Here is an 18,567-nt window from a genome sequence, read left to right on the forward strand (position 1 = left end):
CGCCGGTGCAGTCTGCTGGGCCTCCTGGCGCGCAGCGCGACGATGCATAAGTGTCTTCTTGGATCGAAATCGTGAACAAGCCATGCAGCTGGCTTAATTTGTGCCGGTGCTTTCCGGTGCTTAGCACCGGCACTTATTTATCAGGGCCGGGTCTACCAGATTGCCACTGCTAACTAGGATCAACAGCGTGCCGTGCGTCAAAAAAAGAATAAATCAAATGTTCCGTGTTCATTAGATCCGTACTCTGTGTCTCCCCGTGAAGTGCTGAGCCCTTTCCCATTTATAAGTCCAAGTCTTCATTTTGTGTTACGGTGGGTGGGGGCTTCTGATTGCCTTGGATTTGGTCATGTGTGGGTGGCTGCGACAGGCGGGGCGGCAGCGTGCGTGCGTACCCTGTTTTAAATTCCACCGCCACGCCGCCAGCCCGCCTTATCAGGAAGCACACACGCAACGGCACTATTATTTGAAGCAGGAGGAGCGTGTTGTGAAGTGTGCAGCACCAGATTCAGGTAGGGATTTCTGCAAACGGTGTCTAGTTTTACTGACAGACACAACTTTTTTTTTTTTTATAAAAAAGCAGACATTTCGTGTGCCAGATATGCTTTCTCCGCAGCAACGTTTAATTATGGCAATTAACTTAAAGATTTAGAGTGGCCTCGACTTTCACAGCTCGACAGTTGAGCTCTCCCAGCAGGCCCCACAGGCTGCAGACCTCGCTCTGCAACTCCCACATTGCCTGCTGTGCCCTGGAAACTTGCTCGGTTCAGGACTTCTGTCTCTGTGCGCGCGCACTCAGCCATCTCTGTGCCCTGGCCTGGTGGGTTTCTTGTAAGTTTGTTGTTGGTTCTAGACTGCACGGAGGTATATTTGTTTCATTGTTGTTCTGAATTGATGCCCGTTTGACTGTTTTCACGCAGGTCATCAGGCAGTACGTCTATGTGTAAATGTGGGCATGTTTGTTGTAGGTCTGTGTTCATGATTTAAAAATGCCTCCAGTCCAACCATCTTGCTTCTCTTCCGGCCGGGTCCTGAGAGGGCCTGGTTGTGTAATGCCAAATTACCTATGATCGGATCATCATCATCTCCCCCCCCCCCCCTAAAAAAAAGTCAAGCACTCTTCTCCTTCAACTGCCGTTCCACGCCCAACTCAGAGTGGTGTAAAGGAAAATAACAGACAGGAGCCTAAAACTTTACTATATGTTCGGGCCTCAGTTCAGACGAAGACCAATGAATATTTATAAGGTACAAATATTCATTGGTCTTCGGCTGAACTAAGGCCCGCATCTGGCGTTGGGGGTGTGGGGCTGGGGTTTTACAACCCTCCTGCGCCAGTCCCTGCATAAGCAGCCGTTATGCCCAGAGTCCAACTCCTGCTCCTCACACAGGTTTATTATCCTCTGTTCCGCACTCACACACCAGCGCCACTTCTATGTTTCCCATAGAGCGTTCCCTCCATTTCTCTCTGCCCGCCTCCCTGCATAGACGTGGTTATTAGCATCTATCGAGGGCACAGATTATAGGGTGCCTGTGCATGACGCTGGAAAAGCTGATGTGAAGTGATGAAAGCACTGTCGACACACAAGAAGTAGCCTGCATAGCAGGGAGCAACCATTACAGGGGCCAGAGCCTGGAGCTTTGCTGAGTATCAGCAGTGCACAGAGACATCACTCTAAGAGAGGATCTGTACATTACAGGCAGCAGCTGAGCATGACTGGCAAAAACGTTGGAAAGTAAAGTCACATACAGCATGCATGCAGAAATAAATGCACTAAGACAAATGCATGTGCACAGGACATACATGAAAAGAAGCATAGACTCCCATGGACTCACAGACAAAATAGAGCCGGCCGTGTCTGCACGCCTAGACAGAAAAGCAGCTCTAAATGCCACATGCACCAATTCAACACACATGCAGGCACAAATTGGCAGCACATGCAGGCACACATACATTCTGCACCCATAGAAATACCGCATACCAGCGCACATACATACACAAAAACCGCATACCAGCGCACATACATACACAAAAAGCACCACCGACATTAGGGTGTTGTGGTGGGGGGAGAAAAAAACGGTGGGTGAAACAATTTATTTCTCGCATTGTTGAGAGGAAGGGGTAAACTGCTAGAGACAGTAGAGAGAAATCAAGAGACAGACACAGAGTGAAAGCGGATGCAAAGAAGACAGACAGACCTAAAGAAATAGGGATGTAGATAGAGATAAAACGACAGAAAGAGATACAGGCACAAAAAGAGAAAAAACAGATACTTGGAGATAAAGTCAATGAAAAGCAAAGAGAAAAAAGACACAGGACGCATGCTTGGTGTGTAATGGAACTAACCTGAATGTAATTGACAACATAAGAGAGAGAACATATTGATAAATAAAGCAAGAGAGATGAAGCAAAATTGAAAAAAAGATGACAAGCCAGAATGAGTGAGAGAGAGAAGCGATGGGTGGTTAGAGAGAACGAGAGATATGGAGCTAAGCAGAGCCAGAATGAGAGTGTGGCTGAAAGAGAGAGGGGTGTAACTAGTATGTTGAGCTAGAGAGAGAAAAAGAGGGACATAGAAATTAAGACAGATCTAAGTATGAGTACGTACACAGTTATCTCCACAATAACACTGGAACTGACTATTGAATGTTTGAATGTAAAATCTTGTCCCGTTTTGGGTTAACTTAAAATGTTGTCTTCTACAGGAATTTTTAAATATGAGAGAATGTTAATTTGCTTTGGCAAGTCATGCATTGTAGATTGCACATAGCCCACATGAAATGACACGTGGGAGGCCTGCTTTGGCAGTGAATTGGATCTTTAATTTCTGAGTTTGAGTTGCATGGTCAATATTTATGTGTCACTTTCATAGTTATTTAGACTGTGTTTCTGTTTTATACTGTTTCTGCCAATATGTAACCCTGAGCCACAACTTTGGTTGATTTTGATTGCAGTGGCTCAGTTTATTTGGTGATTCACAATTCCAATCATGTGTAAAACATGGCTTGTTGAACATAGATGAGATGTACTTGCAAATTGTTGGATTGCATGTTGCATTTAGGTTTTCAATTTGACCAATCTTTTGACTTCATACCAACGAAATATGAGTGTCTTCCTGGTTGAGGACCACACTGCTTTTTCTCTTATCTGTCTTGTATCAAGACCCTGCTGGGCTATGTGGTGAAAGAAAGCTTTAATACACAGCAGCCTATGTTATATGACATCTCTTTATTAATGTAATAGTTCACTTTCACAATTGCTTTATTAACCTTCCAGCTTTCTCAAATTTGCTTGAAAATGCACCATTTGTCCACTCTTTTTCCAAAAATTTCTCAGAGAGAATACCCCCGAACCCAACTTAGGTTCTTCGGCACTCTCGCGGTGCACTATGGCACTCATTTTACACCTCACCACTTTCAAATGTCACCTGCCGTCACTGCTCTTTTGTAATCTGTCTTGTCTGTGATACAGAACTACATTTGGAAATGCCAGTTTAGTTCTATATTTTTTACTATTTTGAATTTTAATAAATGCACATATATTGCTCCGGGAGTAAGTAATAGTAACAAGCACAACTGGTAAATTAATTGCATTCACAGAATACTCAACTATTATCCAAACCCCTTTGGCCACTGGAAGTGATAAATGGCTCATTCAAGTGTACTATATGATTTTTTTTCGCAGGGCGGGGTAAACTCGTGTCAAAACCATACTTGAGCAAGGCTCTCTTGCTGAAATTCAGATCCAGTATTACATCTGGCATTCAGCAGTGCCAGTTGAGTTTGTTGGTGGAGACAATAGAACAAGTGGGCGGGGCCGGCAGGGTAGTGGGTGGAGTCGGCAAAGTGGGTTTGGTCTTCGAAAAAAATTTGAGCACCTGCACTTCATTTTTTACAAATTAAGCACTGGCTGGCTTCATCATGATCCTGCGACAGACACTTATTGCACACCGGGTGGGCGTCGATGTAGGGATACTTGGAGTTGCACACGGGACATCTCTTGAACGGGCTCCGTTCCATGATGGTTCGTCGATAAGATGTCAGGCGTCGACTGGGCCTTCAGCGTCGAAAGCACGCGGCTCTCTGGAATCCGGCTCGGAACTGAGCTGGAAGAATCGGGCACCGAACGCAAGACTATACCGACGAAAAGCTAAAGGCCTTTTGGCCTTAAGAAAGTTTTATATTGATTCCGACTAGAGTGAACCAATATACATCCGAACCCAATGGCGGAAAAAAAACAATCTGAGGATGGAGTCGATGCCCATGCGCACTGTAGTCCAGGGGAGGATCCACCTATCTTGTGATACTTCGAAGACTCTTCCAGGACAACAATGTGCGATCATCCGGACCCAACACTAGGCGGCGATCTATGCACAGATATGAATTCAGCAGCCCACATGCCTCGAACACATCCGAACCCAATGGCGGAAAAAAACAATCTGAGGATGGAGTTGATGCCCATGCGCACTGTAGTCCAGGGGAGGAGCCACCTATCTTGCGATATGAAATGAAATGAAATTAAGAAAATTCTTAATAAAGCGCACTGCGACCATGCGGCTTCCTGGCGCTGGGGATAGAAGCTAAAGAGAGGGATAACAGCTGCCAGGAAGTGATCAGCTGGAGTACGCTATGGAAAATAAATGTGTCTTGAGAGCTTTACGAAATTGAAGAAAGGTTGGGATAGATCTGATTGACAGGGGGAGGCTGTTCCAGAAATGGGGGGCTAGTACCGAAAACCTGGTGCCTCCTGTTTTGGATTTGCGAAATCGGGGGAAGTTAAGAAGAAATTGGTTGGAAGAATGGAGGGCACTGATGGGAGTATAGGGGATGATGAGTGAGTTGATGAACGCTGGGGCAATACGAGTGCGGGCCAGGAATGCCAAGCATCCCATTTTGAAAAAAGATCTCTGGCAGATGGGAAGCCAATGAAGAGATTTCAAGACAGGAGTAATGTGAGAAGATTTGGGCAAGCGGTGAACAATTCGGGCAGCCTGGTTCTGAATGGCTCGCAATCGGCGAAATTCGTAAGCCGGAATGCCCGCGTAGAGACTATTCCCGTAATCAAGACGGAACAGAATCATTGCAAGCATGATCAGTTTGAGGGCTTCAATAGAAAAGAAACGGGACACTTTCCGAATAATACGGAGGGAAAGGAAACATGAAGAGACAGAGCCAATCTGGGCATGCATGGTGAGGTCCCCACTAACTTTAATGCCCAAGGTCTTTGCAGAAGCCGCTGGTATGGGCGGAGGGCCAAAGGTAGAGGGCCAGAAGGCTGACGACCAAGGGGAGGTGGAATGACCGGTCAGGACCAGCTCTGTCTTGTCCAGATTGAGCTTAAGTTGGTTGCGGTTCATCAACTCCGAGATGAAAGCAAGAGTGATACTTCGAAGACTCTTCCAGGACAACAATGTGCGATCATCCGGACCCAACACTAGGCGGCGATCTATGCACAGATATGAATTCAGCAGCCCACATGCCTCGAACCTAATGTTCCAACATCCTCTACTTCCATTAAACAACTCACTAACTCGCAATTGAAAGATAACTTACCATCCATTAAGGGATTTCTCTTTTTCAATATTAACTGACGCTCACTTCCTAAACATCAGGCTGATGTTCTTGATCTATTAATGGACAAACAACCGGACGCTATTTTCCTTACAGAGACATGGTTAAACAATAGCTGTGGTCCAGATATAGCTGCCGCTCTGCCCCCTAACTATGTTATAGTCAGGAAGGACAGGGAGGATAAAAGAAGGGGGGGGTTGCCATAATTTATAAAAATGCATATATCTGCAAGTTTAAGGACTTACAGGTCATTGACTGCGAAGCTGCACCGTTTAAGCTGACTAACTCCACACTTCACTTTTTCAGGGATATTGGTTTATAGACCCCCTGGGCCTACCGGTCCCTGGGTCACAAACTTCCCTGATCTGGTTTCTCCTCATTTGCTCAGATATGCAAATTTTTCAATTCTAGGGGACCTCAATCTCCATCTGGAGGATCCTGCTTGTACTATTAGTAACATTCTTATCTCAGATTTAGCAGCTATCAACATTTTACTTCATAACCTGGACCTACGCACAAAGATGGCCACCAATTGGATCCTAGATTTTCTCATTTATGCAATATTGCTTGTTCTACAGCAATCCCTTGTGCTGGTCTGATCATTTTTTGGTTGATTTTAAATTAACAATTACTGAAAATGCGCATGTGGCGCCTTGCGGTATTTCAAAACTAACAAGGAATTGGAAAAAGCTGGATATAGACAATTTTAACAAACTAGTCACACTGTCCCTATTTTTAAAAATAATCTTGATATTGACTTAGTAACATTTCAAAAGTGGATTCTTAAAACTACAGACATTTGCTTGCCTGCCTCTTGTAAGAGGATTAGCAACCACCGCTCTCCAGCCCTGTGGTTTTCCGACTTGTTAAAAGCTGAGAAAACCAAATGTAAAAATATGGAAAGCCAAAATTGCTTACCTGCACGTTAAAAGGAAATATCGTTCTCTCTGCAGAGCCGCGTGTGCTAAATGTTATCCGATGTCAAGAATTGCTCTAAAACATTGTTTAAAATTGTAAAAGAACTATCAAGTGCCTCTACTCAGCCCATTCCCCCTAATCTGAATGAAACACAATGTGAAGACCTTGCTCAATTCTTCACTAACAAAGTTGAAGTAATATACTCCACTCTGACTGAGAATTTGTCACCATCCCCCACATCAATACCATCAATCCCTACTCATTTAACTTTGTCATCTGTTGATAAAGATTTGTCTGATATAAATACCATCAAAAAATTGAGAATTGGACATTACTGGATATGACATCCCTTAAATCGCATCTGGGACGCATCAATTCTGGGTCTCCTTGCGACTCCCTTCCTATTTCTGTGCTGCAGCAGTTTGACCTGTCAATGCATACAAATCATTATGGAACTCCTAAATACTTCCTTAAAGGAACCTTTGGTTCCTCTGGAATGAAAGCATGCAATGGTTATTCCTTTACTGAAAAAGGCCAAAGCCGACCCTACGGTGTTGTCTAACTATCTACCAATTTCCTTGCTTCCTGTATTTTCTAAAATCTTGAGGAGACATGAACGGTCAACTGTCTCAGTTCATTGAAAAGAACAACATTTTACATTCCTCTCAATCCAGTTTTCAAACCGGTTATTTTACGGAGACAGCTCTTCTCGGCGTAACCGAAATGCTGCACCAAAATTTGGATGCAGGCAATATACGGTCGCACTTGTCTTATTGGATTTAAGTGCGGCCTTTGATACGGTGTCCCATGCCGTCCTGATAAAGGCTCTACAATCTATAGGGGTTACTGGTCCTGCACTTCGCTGGTTAACATCTTTTCTTACTGACCGTACGTTTCAGGTCTTCTCTTTTGCAGCTAATTCCAAGACGCATTCATCCCCATATGGAGTCCCCCAGGGGTCTATTATTAGTCCTTTGTTGTTTAACATATATGTTAGACCCCTGACAACCGTTGTTGAAGAAGCTGGGTTGTCGCTATTTTCATACGCGGACGACACTCAGATCATTTTCTCACTTTATGCAGAAAAAAACTCAGAGCCTTCTGCTCTTCGCGCTGGGTTGAGCAAAGTGGCATCTTGAATGCATGCCAATTTTCTCAAGCTGAATGGTGGAAAAACGGAGGTCCTCAACATTGGCCCACAGAAATGGGTGCACTACCTCAGCCTTCTCATCATGTTTGCAACCTTGGCTTTATTATTGACGTCTCATTATCTATGCGTCATCAAGCCATGAAGGTTGCTGCAACATGTTTCACCATTCTAAAGTGGCTGAGAAAAATTGTGTGGATGCTCCCCAGCCCTACTCGGAGAACCGTAGTCCAGGCTCTTATTACATCTAGGCTGGACTTCGGTAACATCCTGTATCTGGGAGCCTATAAAGATGTTATCCGAAAGCTTCAGAGAGTACAAAACTCAGCGGCCAGATTGCTTTGCCGTACCCCGAGAACTGCTCCTACTTCCGCTTCTTTGAGAGATCTTCATTGGTTGAGAATCGGATCAAGTATAAAGCTCTGAGTTATATGTTCAGAATTAAGCACAGCTCCTATGTATGTGCAAAATTTGGTCCATCTTTATTTACCTTCCCGTACTCTCAGATCCACTACTCAGGCTAAATTTCAGGTGCCAAGGATCAGACTATCCGGCATGGGTGGGCATTCCTTTTCATATTTGGGCCCTGTTCTATGGAACGCTCTTCCACTGTCTCTTCGTACTCAGATGAATGTCACACTTTCTCAAATCCTTAAAAACCTGGCTTTTTAATCAGTAAGCTTCTCTACTGTTCTGTTGTAGCTTCCGTCGGGCGCCGGGAAACCCTTGCGGGTAGCTGTTGCGTCTAGATATAAATTTAAATAACATAACATCTTTTGTTTGGCTACCTGCAATTTTGCATTACACTCTAGTTGCCCCCATTAGGCTTCCCGACGTGTTTTGTTTTATTTTTAACACACCTCACACTGTGATTATGTAGTGAGAATTAATAAAGTGTGCATACAATCAATGAAAATCTTTATTCGATTGTGAATACAATCATAAAAGAACGTAAGACCATAACTACATTCACATATCAATTTTTTTTTAAAGTTACACGGAAAACGGCATTAAAATATAGATAACAAATCAAGCACAGGAAACACAACAAAATGAATCCGGCCTAGAGCGCCTAGCTTACAGTGACACGCAAGAAACTTGAAACCGCAGATAGAGCGCGCACATCCGGCAGTAGCTGCAGATAAGCACGTGCCAGGTGAGCTTGGGCAAAGTCCATAGATTTCAAAACTGGGAGAAGGAAACGCTTCCTGGGAACACTAAATTATTGACACAACAGTACAAAATATTGGGTATCCTGTGGAGACATTGTCGCATCCTCAGGGCCCTAAGGTCGGATTGGCAAGGCGGGCATTCGGGAATGGGCCGAAGGGCCCGTGCCTCAGTGTCCTCTGTGGGCCGTTTTTTTTCTCCCCTGTCCCAGTCCACAGAGAGTGGACTAGGAAAGGGGAGAAAAAAAAAACGGCCCACAGAGTGCACGGAGACAGAGACACAGAAAATGAAAGCAGCCTCGCTGTGCGGCCAGACAGCGATTGTCAGCTGTGGCCTCTCCTTTACCCCTGCCCTGCCAAGCAATCAAGCTGAGGCTGGGCAGGGGTGATTGTTTGCAATAATCGGCCTCCCTGGGGGCCAGGTGTTTCTCAGGCCTTGAGCCATTTGCACCTCGGCCCCCTGGCGCCCATGCAGCCCAGAAACGGTATTAGTCTTAACACCTCGCCCACAGCCCTTCACATTCAGGGCATAGTGGGCGAGGAAGAATGGGTCTTGCTGTGGGGGCCTGGTGATGTTTGGAATTTTTTTGTTTTATTTATTTATTTATGCGATTTTATATAGCGCAGACTTTACCCGAAGGTGTCAGAGAGCTTCCCACTAGGAACAGCAATAATACAGGAGGAGAAAATTATAAGTGGATAAATTACAAAAGCAAACGCTAAGTTACATGAATCAAAAGTGACAATAGTGAGCAACCCAAATACAAGAGGAGCAAACGATACATTACAGGAGGAAAAAGTGATATGTGTGCAGGTTACAAAAGCGTACAAAATACAAGTAGAGGTATAATACTGCAATTAATGGCAGACACTCCAGCACAAGAACAAACGTTACGTAGGCAATGGTGGCACTTGTGCAAGTATCTAAAGCAAACAAAAATGAGAGGTAGCAAACAGTGTGTTACAAGAGAAAAGTGACGTGTGCAAGTTACAAAAGGGTACCATACACAGGTACAAGGGTAATACTACAGTAAATGGTGAATACTCAAACTGCCAGAACACACTGGGAAGGCACTTCCCATGCACCAGCTTCACCTCAGCCTCCCCCATGGCTACCTGGCTAACTTGGATGACCCAGAAAGCTGTGTTTTGTGCTCCCCTGCCAGGACATTTTCCCAAGGCCTGGAGGGTTGATTAATTTACTAATTGCAGGGGCCTTACCTCTGTTCATGTGCTCCTGAGCTGAAGGTCTGGGGAGGGCTAAGTAGGTTAGTTATAGCAGGGGCTTTGCTGCTTTTCAGGTGCTCCTGTGCTGGAGGGCTGGAATAATTTTGTGACAAAAAGGTGCCTTGCTATTTTTTTTAGCTGCTCAGCATGTAGGCCATTGTCACCTTGGCCCTGTGTCCTGTGCAAGAACAGTATCCTCCCACTTTCATTCCTTGTCTGTGCAAATGGTGTTTCATGAAAGGCCACGCCTCTTGAATGTGGGCCACGCCCCTTAAATATGGGCCACGTCTCTTGAATGTGGGCCACTTTTTTCGTCAGTGCCCGGGCCGAATTGTGATCCCAATCTGACCCTGGCCTGAACTGGACCAACTACTCGGGGAGGCTATGAGGTGATGTAATAAATTAAGCTGTGGAGAGGCGTGGGGCAGCAGCCAAGGCAGCGAACTTCGGAGCCCAGTTCGATCCCCGGCTCCGGCAGCAGCTCAGCTCAGCACCATGTGACTCTAGGCAATAGCTCACTTAATTTTCACGACGGCCCCCAGCGCCTTGAGACCCGTAAGGCGCCTTACAAACACGGATTTTACAGTTTTAACCTAAATCGAGCCAGCTGCCACCACATATCTGTTCCTTATGCTGGCTATCAGGGAAATAAAGATATGGCTCGAAACCCTGTGCAGATTTTAATAATACGCTAATAAGTGCAACACCCACCTGGTCCAGCAGATGGCAGCCAGAAACCCTATTAGACAAATTACTAACACTTAATGGGTTAGGTCAGAAATTGTGACTTCATGAATAGCCTTTGACATTTCATTACGGTGAAACGTGTGCAAATTCGGGTTGCAAACCATTGTCTTCTGTTTATTTTTGTCGCTGTTCATTCAATTTTGCTATTTGTTGGAGTGTTTTGTGTCACTCATGAATACGGATGTTGTACTTTAGTTTCTCTATGGTTTCGGGTAATCAAACTCACAAACAGATGATATGAAAAGCCAAAAGTACACACAAATCAAAGAGGAGGAGCGCAAATTTAAATAAGGGCTACCGAAAGGAAAAAGGAAAAAAATTTATATAGATGGCATAAAAACAATAAGCAAGAGGACAAAAACAAATACCGTAAAAAGAACGAGAGACAAACAAAAAACAAGACCGTTGAGTAAAAAAGTAAAGTGAAGTTTATGCAAAATTCAGGGTTATTGCAAAAACGAAAACTGGATGTTATCAAAACAATGTGCAAGATAATGTGCCTGAGCAAATATTCATTAGATTTTTGGTTCACGGGGCACAATCTTTCAACACAGTGCATTTCATAAAGGAAGAGGATCCACACGGGACTATTTACTCCGGGTTTTTGTATTAACATTCTGACACTGGCACGCACAGTAAATGGCTAAATGCGTTTTTTTTAAACTCTCAAAAGAAACCAACATTACGTTGAGCACTTACATTCACAGGCAGAGTATCTGATGGAAATACCCTGCTAAGTGCACGTGCATTTATTTAACCCGCCGTGTGGTAAGAAACCTCATTATCAGGAACACGCAGTCCTTTGTGCTACAAGGACGCGTTAGCAGTGTTGTAAACAACTCCACAGCCCCCATTAACTTAAGGGACAAGAAAAGAACAAGGTGTACCGAGACCGGGGAGGAGGGGGTTGAAATCAAAGCCACCAGAAGACAGGCAGAGAGATCAGACGGCTACAAACAAGGGAAGGCCATGTCTGTTAAATGGGCTTCATGGCACTACATAGTGAAACGGTCATAGAATGAAGGAGGATTTTTCTAGAACTTGAAATGAACCATCTTGTGTTTTTCCAGGAGTCCCTCAGGGGAGTTGCTGTGTTCATGAAAGCTGATGCCAGAGGTCCCTTAAATACAACAGTCAGGTTCCACCCTGAAGAGTGGAAAGTAGCCCGGGTACTTTTACTGTCTGTGATAATTAATATCCTCGGGTGCATGTTGGAACTAGTTAGGATTAATTAATTTGAAAGGAAGGACACTAATACAACATTCTCTTCACACCACAAACGTTCTAAGAAGAGCTTGATATTTTAATGAGGTTTTACATACATACATCAGTGATTAGAAGTTGCATAAGGAACAAACCCAATCAGATGTAAAAAATAAAATGAATATGCGACCAGTAAACCTAACCAAACCAATGGCTTTCTTGCATTGCTCCAGGTGCAATACAAAAATAAAGTAATCTAATCTGTAAAACAGATGGTTGAAGTAGTTCAGAAGAGTTTAAGAAACTGACTGCTGCAAGGGCTGAGATGCCCTATGCAAAGAAGGAGGCGGCCATGGCATCATATAATGTTTAAGAGACTGCCTGTTGCAAGGGCTGAGATGCCCTATGCAAAGAAGGAGGCGGCCATGGCATCATATCCTGTTTAAGAGACTGCCTGTTGCAAGGACTGAGATGCCCTATGCAAAGAAGGAGGCGGCCATGGCATCATATCCTGTTTAAGAGACTGCCTGTTGCAAGCGCCGAGATGCCCTATGCAAAGAAGGAGGCAGCCATGGCATCATATCCTGTTTAAGAGACTGCCTGTTGCAAGGGCCGAGATGCCCTATGCAAAGAAGGAGGCGGCCATTGTTGCAAGGGCCGAGATGCCCTATGCAAAGAAGGAGGCAGCCATGGCATCATATCCTGTTTAAGAGACTGCCTGTTGCAAGGGCTGAGATGCCCTATGCAAAGAAGGAGGCAGCCATGGCATCATATCCTGTTTAAGAGACTGCCTGTTGCAAGGGCCGTGATGCCCTATGCAAAGAAGGAGGCAGCCATGGCATCATATCCTGTTTAAGAGACTGCCTGTTGCAAGGGCTGAGATGCCTTATGCAAAGAAGGAGGCAGCCATGGCATTATATCCTGTTTAAGAGACTAACTGTTGCAAGGGCCGAGATGCCCTATGCAAAGAAGGAGGCAGCCATGGCATCATATCCTGTTTAAGAGACTGCCTGTTGCAAGGGCCGAGATGCCCTATGCAAAGAAGGAGGCAGCCATGGCATCATATCCTGTTTAAGAGCCTGCCTGTTGCAAGGACTGAGATGCCCTATGCAAAGAAGGAGGCAGCCATGGCATCATATACTGTTTAAGAGTCTGCCTGTTGCAAGGGCCGAGATGCCCTATGCAAAGAAGGAGGAGGCCATGGCATCATATCCTGTTTAAGAGACTGCCTGTTGCAAGGGCCGAGATGCCCTATGCAAAGAAGGAGGCGGCCATGGCATCATATCCTGTTCAAGAGACTGCCTGTTGCAAGGGCTGAGATGCCCTATGCAAAGAAGGAGGCAGCCATGGCATCATATCCTGTTCAAGAGACTGCCTGTTGCAAGGGCTGAGATGCCCTATGCAAAGAAGGAGGCAGCCATGGCATCATATCCTGTTTAAGAGACTGCCTGTTGCAAGGGCTGAGATGCCCTATGCAAAGAAGGAGGCAGCCATGGCATCATATCCTGTTTAAGAGACTGCCTGTTGCAAGGGCCGAGATGCCCTATGCAAAGAAGGAGGCAGCCATGGCATCATATCCTGTTTAAGAGACTGCCTGTTGCAAGGGCCGAGATGCCCTATGCAAAGAAGGAGGCAGCCATGGCATCATATCCTGTTTAAGAGACTGCCTGTTGCAAGGGCCGAGATGCCCTATGCAAAGAAGGAGGCAGCCATGGCATCATATCCTGTTTAAGAGACTGCCTGTTGCAAGCACCGAGATGCCCTATGCAAAGAAGGAGGCAGCCATGGCATCATATCCTGTTTAAGAGACTGCCTGTTGCAAGGGCCGAGATGCCCTATGCAAAGAAGGAGGCGGCCATTGTTGCAAGGGCCGAGATGCCCTATGCAAAGAAGGAGGCGGCCATGGCATCATATCCTGTTTAAGAGACTGCCTGTTGCAAGGGCTGAGATGCCCTATGCAAAGAAGGAGGCAGCCATGGCATCATATCCTGTTTAAGAGACTGCCTGTTGCAAGGGCTGAGATGCCCTATGCAAAGAAGGAGGCAGCCATGGCATCATATCCTGTTTAAGAGACTGCCTGTTGCAAGGGCCGAGATGCCCTATGCAAAGAAGGAGGCGGCCATTGTTGCAAGGGCCGAGATGCCCTATGCAAAGAAGGAGGCGGCCATGGCATCATATCCTGTTTAAGAGACTGCCTGTTGCAAGGGCTGAGATGCCCTATGCAAAGAAGGAGGCAGCCATGGCATCATATCCTGTTTAAGAGACTGCCTGTTGCAAGGGCCGAGATGCCCTATGCAAAGAAGGAGGCAGCCATGGCATCATATCCTGTTTAAGAGACTGCCTGTTGCAAGGGCCGAGATGCCCTATGCAAAGAAGGAGGCGGCCATTGTTGCAAGGGCCGAGATGCCCTATGCAAAGAAGGAGGCGGCCATGGCATCATATCCTGTTTAAGAGACTGCCTGTTGCAAGGGCTGAGATGCCCTATGCAAAGAAGGAGGCAGCCATGGCATCATATCCTGTTTAAGAGACTGCCTGTTGCAAGGGCCGAGATGCCCTATGCAAAGAAGGAGGCAGCCATGGCATCATATCCTGTTTAAGAGACTGCCTGTTGCAAGGGCCGAGATGCCCTATGCAAAGAAGGAGGCGGCCATTGTTGCAAGGGCCGAGATGCCCTATGCAAAGAAGGAGGCGGCCATGGCATCATATCCTGTTTAAGAGACTGCCTGTTGCAAGGGCTGAGATCCCCTATGCAAAGAAGGAGGCGGCCATGGCATCATATCCTGTTTAAGAGACTGCCTGTTGCAAGGGCTGAGATGCCCTATGCAAAGAAGGAGGCGGCCATGGCATCATATCCTGTTTAAGAGACTGCCTGTTGCAAGGGCTGAGATGCCCTATGCAAAGAAGGAGGCGGCCATGGCATCATACCACAGCCTATGTGGCTATCTGCAACTATACACACACACACTCTGTACACATTTTATAAATCAAGGAATTACTGAATGTAGGACTTGCCTTATGATACAGGTTGGTTACCTAGTGGCTGCTTTTCAGGTGTCTGAGTGTTAAAGTGCTCAAAATCAGGACACACTGCAATGATGATTTAAAGTGCAATGTGTTATACTATGGATTACCACCCACATGAATATCCAAAATTAATCCTCACTTGAAATTCCGTAGAAGGTTAAAAACATTGCTCTTCTTTACTCAAATATCTGCTGAAAGTAGTCTTTACCTACAAGCTTGGTCAGTGGCATAATTCATCAGCAGCAGCAGGAGGTCACCTTTCCTACACTGTGCCTATGTATGCCCTTCATAATAACGATGAATCCCTGGTGGGAGCAATTTATCTTTAAAGTTGTGCCTACAATCACGGATGAACAAATACGGTTGTAGAATCATCATTGAAAACATCTCAAAGTGCCTAAAGATTAGAAATGAAATGAGTGTTAATTTTTCAGAATTCCTCCTACATCTAGACCCATTAGACAATGGAGAACGGATCTGTGCGCTCTTCACCAAGGATCGATTCCAGAAAGCCTCACCTTATTATCCAGGTAACAGCAACCCAGCAAAAAAATGACTGGATCAAAAATGAAGATTTTTATTACAAAGGTATTTCCAACCAAACCAATCACTCCTCCGCCCTCCTGACGAGGCAAGGAAACTACCAGCTTTAACAAAACCAAAGCCTTAGGGACAATCGAGACACGCTTAGCGTACCAGGCCGTGTTCAGCCAGAGCCCTGGTTCTCAATAGACTGGATTTCGCAAACCACAAGAAAAGATAATTTAGAACTATCATAGCTTGTTTAGGTCTCTAAAAAACAGACCACATCACATCCATATGGTTCCTGGTAAAAACAAAGTCATTTTAAGTCCTATCTTACATCCACCAACACCAACTAGAGGTCAAACGTGTAAATATCTCTCACCTCTTCCCACAAAATACCACAAACCAGCACCTAAAATCTGAAACCAAATTCTCTACAAACAAGAAGATGCACTCCCAACAAGGAGGCAAACTTTGACGCATGAACCTTAACTCAAGCTAAGAGGGTCAAGACGGATGAATGCTTGGACCGATGACTCCACTTATACAGAGCTTTATATGGGCTTGTGAGATGCACCGATGGACCTGTAACATTCCTCATTTATCTATCCTTGGACTTCCCTTTCAGCTACTAAATGATTTGGTTCTGGGTTGCGACTGCCCCCCAGGGCCGGACTGGAAACTTAAAACAGCCCTGGCAAAAATTAACATTTCAGTCCGCATTGGCAGATCTGCTGCTTTCAAGTTGCGTCCGCGATCGGTAATGAGCACGATAATTCCTAGGGACAGAAACCGGCCTCCAAGGGTCAATACCGGCCTCCTGGGGCTCCAGCCTCCCGGGGTATTGCCCGCTTGCCCGGCTGGCCAGTCCGGCCTTGCTGCCCCCAAAGTTTTAGCAAAATAATGTGCACATCTTCAGGTTTACGTTGGAGATTTGTATGTACAAGACAGTAACTACTTTGTACTGAGGCGCAACACACTGGTAGCACCATAATCATGTGTCACCTTCATTATCACCAAAAATAAACACATGCATTTTTAATATGTGGGATCACAGATCTGTCCATCAGCTGTGTATGATGTGGAGCATAGGTGCATGCCATGAAATCCAGACTAGATGAATGTTGACATCCCCACTCACCGGCTGTTCCACTGGCTGCACCGTGCTGATCTCAATCAAACTCTCCGGCTCCTCGTCTTCGGGCGGCTCATGGGCCTCGTTGGGTATAACCACCACAGGCTTGACGTGCTCTGCCAGGGCTGAAGCTCGCAAGAAATTTGGTGGATTCTGTAGTCAAAAGATCAAAAAGCAAACAAAAATTAAGCTTCATAGAAGAAATAATAGTTCTCAGGCTGACATCCGCTACTTTGAGCAATGATAAACAGGCAAAGAAGAGCTCGCAAGATCGGACTTCCAAGGGTCTGAAAAGATCTTGTCACTCTGTGACTGAACACGCCACTGGTACCCTATCTTAATATCATAACACTCACTCTGGATCCTCACTCAAACAAACAAGAAATGCTAAAATGACATTATTGTAGTGTTGGTTTCACTTGACCAAACAACCTGACCTAGAGTAGATTACTATATCCCTGTTAATCGGCTCTCTAATAAACAAATACTGGGAGGGCTTATAAAAGGGACAACTCATGTATTGACTGATGTATTATGTGTGAGAATTAATACTTGGCAGACTGAATTGGTCCAGGCATTTCAGCTGCTGGCCTTGCGGCCACAATTGGTTCTTTCTACCTTTGCAAATCTGGTTTGCTTCCACTAGAGGAATTTTACATTTTAGGCCTTGCACACTTGCTGACAGTCCAATATGCAAATATCCATGGGTTCAAGGGGAGCGTATGCAATTTGCCGCTTCAATATTCATGTTGGAAATGCACAATTTCTAACTTTCTTCGGCCCTCTAGAACAAGCCCACCTAACATTTATTTAGGAAGCAAAAACTAGGATCAGCCCTGAGTTGTATTTGCCAAAATAATTTCCTCCATGAATAAGCAGTAATGCCGAAAATCTTCTTAACACGCCATACCTGCTCCTTTGCTACAGACATTTCATTTTCAAAAAATATTCTACACATACTTAGAAAATGTGCAAAATCATATTTGTGTGTGCACTTCATGTAAAGGGGGAAAAAGACGTAATGTGGTATTCTGCAAACGACCCCATTTTGGGGCATAGCTGCAGCATTCGTGATATTTTAATACACTGGGTACCTTCAGTATGGCCGCACGGTCTGTGGAGTATGCAGTTCTGAAACAGCTTGAGTGCAGAGTTGCAAACAGGACAACTCACTGGTCGATATGCAGGGCCTGAGAACAAATCCTTAAGTGGCCAACTCTGTCTTTCTCCCTTTCAAGGTCAATAAACCGAGTGTCATTAATGTGGGTAAAATCAAATCACACCTGCTTACTTAAACCATTTGGAAATGGACAAAGCTAGGAATAAAGCACTATCAAGTTCTGAGGGTTAGCCAACATTACATTGCATAATAGGACTAGTAAACCCACTTTCCAATTATACATCTGTCCCAACAAGACTAGCAAAAACAATACACTCTCTTGGCTAAAAAGCCAGGAACTGATGGCATATGACCAGCTGAAGAAATCACCAACTGATGGCATGCAGTCAGCTGAGGGCATTGGGATGTTCCATGAGGGAAGTCGCGGAAAGCCCAAAATGTTTAATCCTCAATTGTGAATTGGAATGGTCACCACACATAGTGGAAGAGAACTAATTGGTTGGGATGAATGATATCTAAGCTTTGCCTAATGTTTGTGGGTGCCACTGCTTCTCAACGGGGCACTATCAATCCATTTTTTATTTATACAACGTTCTTACATAGCGCAGTAAAGTGCTATATTGAGACCAGAACAATTGACCTTACAATAGAACATTCTTTCGTTACAACACCATGCCATGTACAGCACACCGTCCTGTTCTGGGTTTAGACCAGCAGCATTTGGTTTGCTTGGAACTGTATGCCCATAAAGTGTGCAATAATTGTGAAACTATAAGTCCCAAAATGC

At 45.0% G+C, this 18,567-nt stretch overlaps 1 protein-coding gene across 2 annotated transcripts in view; it reads right to left on the reverse strand.

The window, feature by feature from the left end:
• The window catches only part of HIP1R (huntingtin interacting protein 1 related), a 478,743-nt gene that overhangs the window by 201,812 nt on the left and 258,364 nt on the right, over positions 1 to 18,567 (reverse strand). For both annotated transcript variants that reach the window (XM_086942942.1, XM_086942943.1), the window contains exon 11: positions 16,667 to 16,813. In XM_086942942.1, the coding sequence (XP_086799068.1) occupies positions 16,667 to 16,813 (147 nt within the window). The remainder of the gene's footprint in view (positions 1 to 16,666; positions 16,814 to 18,567) is intronic.

The sequence above is a fragment of the Lissotriton vulgaris genome, chromosome 11 (genome assembly GCF_964263255.1).
Source record: "Lissotriton vulgaris chromosome 11, aLisVul1.2, whole genome shotgun sequence".
Lineage (NCBI taxonomy): Eukaryota > Metazoa > Chordata > Amphibia > Caudata > Salamandridae > Lissotriton > Lissotriton vulgaris.